This window comes from Propithecus coquereli, unplaced genomic scaffold (assembly GCF_000956105.1).
Source record: "Propithecus coquereli isolate 6110/MARCELLA unplaced genomic scaffold, Pcoq_1.0 Scaffold302, whole genome shotgun sequence".
NCBI classification, from domain to species: domain Eukaryota; kingdom Metazoa; phylum Chordata; class Mammalia; order Primates; family Indriidae; genus Propithecus; species Propithecus coquereli.
In genome coordinates this window covers 2004162-2009757 of record NW_012148642.1, presented here as the reverse complement: position 1 = coordinate 2009757, position 5596 = coordinate 2004162, and the positions used below count along the sequence as shown (strand labels likewise).

Here is a 5596-nt window from a genome sequence, read left to right as displayed (position 1 = left end):
AAAGAAACGAAATATAGACAAAGTGGGTCACACAGTAAAAACTGAGATGGACAATGGAAATAAGTTCAAATCCATGTTTATTGGCCATTTGTGCTTCCTCTGTAGGGAAATGTCTGTCTTTGTAGTTTGCCCATTTTGGGGGTGGGGGATTTGAGTGAAAGACAACAGACACAAATATATATCACATGGTTCCATTCATCTCAAGTTTGAGAACCAGCAAGACTAATCTACGGCAACAGAAGTCAGAGCAGTAGTGACCTCTAGGGGTGGAGACTCACTAGCAGGGGACATGAGGAGACTTTCTGGGGTAATGCAAATGATCTATAACTTAATCAGAATGTTGGCTACACAAGCATATGTATTTGTCAAAACTCACTGAACTGTACACTTATTATCTGGGTACTTCACCATGTGTAAACTTTGTCTCAATTTAGGGGTGGTATGTGAATCATTTAATCCTTTTAAGGGGAATAATTTGTTTCACATACTTTACCAATAGCAATTTGCACATAACTGCAATCTAAGTGAAAATTTATTTTCTACACTCAAAAAGTAGGCTTAAATTCTCTTCCTGGAAACATATTTTAGCAGGTTCAATCCAAGATATGATGACTATTTGAAAATAAGGCTATCTGGAACTTCCCTATTTACTCTGAATTGACTGAGTGAAAACACTGGGATATACTCAGAAAAGTAAGAGTTAAAGGTTAAAGGTTAAACAATAAACAGCAGTTCAGCTGTATGACTTTATAGAACAAAGGCTAAAATATCACAAATGATCACCTCTCGCTCTTCTACAATAATAAGTATTTATGTACGTGATCAATTCCAGCAGCAAATGGTTGGGAATTTACTTGGTGTTAGTACCATCTTTTCCTTTCCTAATAGCTCCTCCTTGAGAGAAGAGGAAGGTGGGAGAACACAGCCACCAAACTGCTGGTATGAACATTAACTTCCAGCTTCCAGTCCAGAGCTTGCACCTCCAGACTTGGCTGATGTGTGTATGTGTGTGTGCGTGAAGGTCATCAAAACTAAACAATGTTGTTTAAACTAAACGTCCTACTCTGCACACAAAAGCCCAGGCACAAAGCAGAGATAAGTGACATGCTTCCTACCTCTCTTTCCTGGGATTGCTATATGCCTCTTCAATAAACTCCATTTTGTCCAAATCCTTCCATTTGCCTTCGTCCAAGAATTGCCATCGATATGGCAAATGGAAATGAACTCTATTGCATTTCTCTAAAATAAAAATACAACAAGTAAGACACCTTTGCAATATACAGCATGGCTTAGCCCTGTGGTTGTCACTGGGTGTGGTGCTGCCCACTGACTTAGGAACATTGTGGAAATTTGTGGGAGTCTTTGTTTTTTTAGTGCAGTCATACGTGAGCATTTAGATATTGAAATACTATGTATTTTATTATATACATTGCTACAGTTTGAATGCCCTTTCTGAAACTCATGTTGAAACTTAATCCCCAATGTGGCAATACTGAGAGGTGAGGAGGTGACTGGGTTATAAGGATTAATCCATTCATGGATTAATGGGTCAACGGGTATCACAGGAGTGGGACTGGTGGCTTTATAGGAGAAAGATAGACCTGAATTAGCACACTCAGTCCCTTCACCATGTGATGCCCACCAAAACCTCGGGACTCTACAGAGAGTCCTCACCAGCAAGAAGGCTCTCACCAGATGTGGCCCCTCAACTTTGGACTTCTCAGCCTCCACAACTGCAAAAAATAAATTCCTTTTCTTTACAAATTATCTAATTTCAGGTATTGTAAGCCACAGAAAACGAACTGAGACATACATTTTCCTTTTGTCTCACTTAGCAGGACCTTACACTGATTTTTAAAAGTATGTATGTTGGTGGGTTATATCGTCTATGAATTTCATTTTATAACAGTAAAGAAGTTGATCACGAGAAGGTCAAAGGCGCCATCCTTGCAGTGGGCAGTCTGACTGCTCAATATAGCTCTATATGTGGCATGTGGATGGTCAGAGATCACACATCTAAGATGGAGCCAGATTCCTCTCTACCAGAAATGCATCCCAACCCTAACACAACCAATCAAAGGTGCAGCAACATGGTTCCGGCCCACTTGGATCTCTTCTGGTTACCAACTTACTCACTTCATCCTTGACACGCCCCCATCCCCCAAGGTCTTCATACACACTGCTGTGCCACCACTGACACCCACACAATGACCCAGACCTATGGCTTCCAGCCACCTATTCCCCTATTCCTTCCCCGTGTTCCTCCTGGGCAGCCAGGTCCTCACTTTCCTCGTCACTCCAAGCACCTGCTGCCTGCCTCACCTTTGCTCATGCTGGCCACCACCTGGAATGTCACCCACACCCTCTCACTACCTTTCAGTAGCATATGTGAGATTCTGCCACATCCATACAGAGGAACCATATAGAGGAATGTTGGGAGAGGACAGGGAGAAAGGAGACAAAAAGAATGGGAAGCCCTTTGCACTCTGGCATGGAGCTACCTCCAAGATATATGCTATTAGGTAGAAAGATACAGACCAAGGTTCAGAATGCCTCTACTTGAGTAAATACAGAAAAAATAATAAGACTAGAGATACACTAAGTACACATAAATGCACATATTATTTCTTGTTGAGGGGAACTGGATGGCTGGGCACAAAGTTATGAGGAAAGACTTCTATCAGTCTGGCATGTTTTGAATTTTGAATCACAAGAATATATATTATAAAAAATCAACCATCTAGTTAACTGAAAAAAGGAATGAAACTGTGCTAGTGTGCCTACAGAAGAATGAAACCAAATGGACACATGCACTTGTAAGTGGATAAAGTCTTCACAGGAGGATATTCAAGGAATGAATAATTGTAACTATTTCTTGGAGGGGACATGTTTGGTTTGGAAGAAATGTCTACTTCACATCTGTTTTCCCTAGCACCGATGTACTAAGGAAAACAGATGTGAAGTAGACATTTCTTAATTACTGTCCTTTGTACATTTTCCATTCATATTTCAAAAAAATAATAATAAAGCTTGGCTAATTTGACACTTGAAAAAAAATTAAAACTTTCTAAAATCATATGCACTCTTTCAGGCGCATCTCAATGCCACTTCTCTCCCAGACTCTGCAAAAGGGCACCCTGAGCGGGGGGAGTGCCATGAAGGAGGGTAGGGAGGCTGCCCGAGCTTGTCGAAGACCAGGCCTGGGGCCAGGAAGACAGGGCAGATGAGAGCACCAGGCTGAGAAGGCTCAGGAAACAAGATGGGCATATCCCAGCGAGGAAATCTCCTCTAAGTTCCAACAAGGCTGGACATAGCCACACTGAGACTTAAGATCTCCTAACTTGTGAAGTTTGAACACAGGCAGCTCACCAGGCCAAGGAACCTCTTGGACTTTTGACCAGGTGTGTGTACAACAGATAATAAGGGCTGGGCCAGGATAGAGAGGACAACAGCTGTGGTCCAAGGTCACAACTAATAAGAGTTCCTGTTCCCTCCCTGAAGGGAAATGATCAGGGATGAAAGCAGAAAGGCCATCACCAAGACATCCCAGTATTAAGGATGCTGCTTCTATAAACCCTGGGCACAGGTAAAGGCACACACATGGCCTGAAGAAAGGCTCTCCCAGCAAGAAGGAACCCCCTGGGGAAGGTGCACCCTCTGGCCCCATGGCCCTCAAGACTGATGCTTCCTCAGACAGGATATAGGACCCACGGGAAGGCACTGTGGTCCAACAGCAGGCCTGACGCTTTGGTTCTTAGTAGAAGCCATACCATTCACAGCTGGAAGGCACCCAGGAAAGGAGGCACTATGCAGGCCACTGCAGCCACAGTACCTGGCCAGAGCTAAGTCCCAGCACAGTGGAAGAGACATGAGGCCCATCCCCTGTCCTCATCTTCCCTAGTCTTCCTGTCCCCTTTCTCAATATCTTTTTCTCCTTCTAATGTTCCTCACCTCACTATGGCATTCCAGAGTCTAGGCTTTCTAGAAGGTGAGTCAAAGAAATCACATCAATTTGGCAGGCAAAGCACCACATCCACCCCCCATTTCTCCCTACATTCCTTGAAATGACAGACCAGAGAGAAGAATAAATTCACAAGCACTGGAAAACAATAAAAAACACCATCAAAAGACCAGAATTATTCAAGAATTCCTAAGACTATGAAATAGCATCAAACAATATAAGAGAGGAAAAAATGCAGGCAAAATACACAGAAGACATCACAGAAGTAGAAAAGATCTGGGGGTGTCACAGATTCAGACTCAGATGAAATGAGGAACAAGAAAGATACCGAGGCCAACCACAATGAGAACAATGGGACGCAATGGCACAGGCACCCCCTCGCTCTGCCTTGCTTGTGTGGAGCAACCTTGCTACATGCTTCCCCCCTGAACTTGTAAGTGTGGATATGAGGGCTAGAGAGAGAACAAAGCAGGTAAGACAGCTGCCAACGCCCCCACCCCCAGTCCTAGGCTACACACCAGGCAGGGCATACGGCCTCTTCCGATCATCACTGAAACACAGGCCTGGAATCAGAGTCAGTCTCCTGGAATCAACCAACAGGCACATGGGATTCTCAAGCACCAACCTGACAGACAACCAAGAATCACCCAAAACGTGAGGGAAAATAATGCAAAGAGAGGCAGCAAACACACACAGAAGCAGCAATGCCTAAGGAAGGAATGATCAGAGTTATGAGAATAAGCATGAACAGCTAGACCTAAACCTAAAAGCTAAACCTACAAAACTTCTAGGAAAAAAACCACAGGAGAAAACATTTTGTGGGCTTAGAACAGGCAAACATTTTTAGGCTACAAAAAACACAAACCATAAAAGAAAAAAATATTAAACTGGGCATCAATATTAAAACATCTCTTCTTCAAAGGACACCATAAAGAAAATAAACATAAAAGAGACCGGGAGAATATATTTTCAATATAAATAATACACAAAATTCTTACAACTCAGTAACGAGAGAGCAAATAACCAAATTAAAATGGGCAAAATGGTCACAAAAGACCAATATTGTATGATCCCATTTATTGGAAACATTCACGCAAAGCCAAAGAGACAGAACCTAAATCTGCTAGGAGCTGGTGGGAGAGGAAGAATGGAGAATGACTGCTAATGGGTATGGGGTTACTTTGGCATTGATGAGAATGTCCTCATATTGACTGTGATGGCTGCACAACTCTGTGCTAATATACATACGAGGGGACTTCCAAAAGTTTGTGGAAAAATGGAATTAGAAGATAAAAATTAAAAATGTAAACTTTATTTCTCAATATAAGCTTCGTCAAATTCAAGACACTTTTTTAAGTGATGATACCAGCCATTCAGTCCGTCCCTAAAGAACTGATGATCCTGGGAATTTAACCATGTGTCAATGCAGTCTTTTTTACATTATGAACTGAAGAAAAATGAGTGCCCTTTGAAGATTTTTTTTTAAGATTAGGAATCAAAAAGAAATCAGAAGGAGCCGGATTAGGACCGCGTGGTAGATACCTAATGATTTCCCAAGGAAACTCTCACGAAATTACCCTTGTTTGATGAGAGGAATGAACAGGATCACTGTCATGGTGAAGGACTCTCTGTTGA

The 5596-nt window shown here is 42.3% G+C and overlaps 1 protein-coding gene across 1 annotated transcript in view; it reads right to left on the bottom strand.

The window, feature by feature from the left end:
- PARP12 (poly (ADP-ribose) polymerase family, member 12) overlaps nucleotides 1-5596 on the bottom strand; it is a 40400-nt gene that overhangs the window by 23628 nt on the left and 11176 nt on the right. Inside the window, exon 5 of the mRNA XM_012649749.1 lies at nucleotides 1116-1239. Within this exon, the coding sequence (XP_012505203.1) occupies nucleotides 1116-1239 (124 nt within the window). The remainder of the gene's footprint in view (nucleotides 1-1115; nucleotides 1240-5596) is intronic.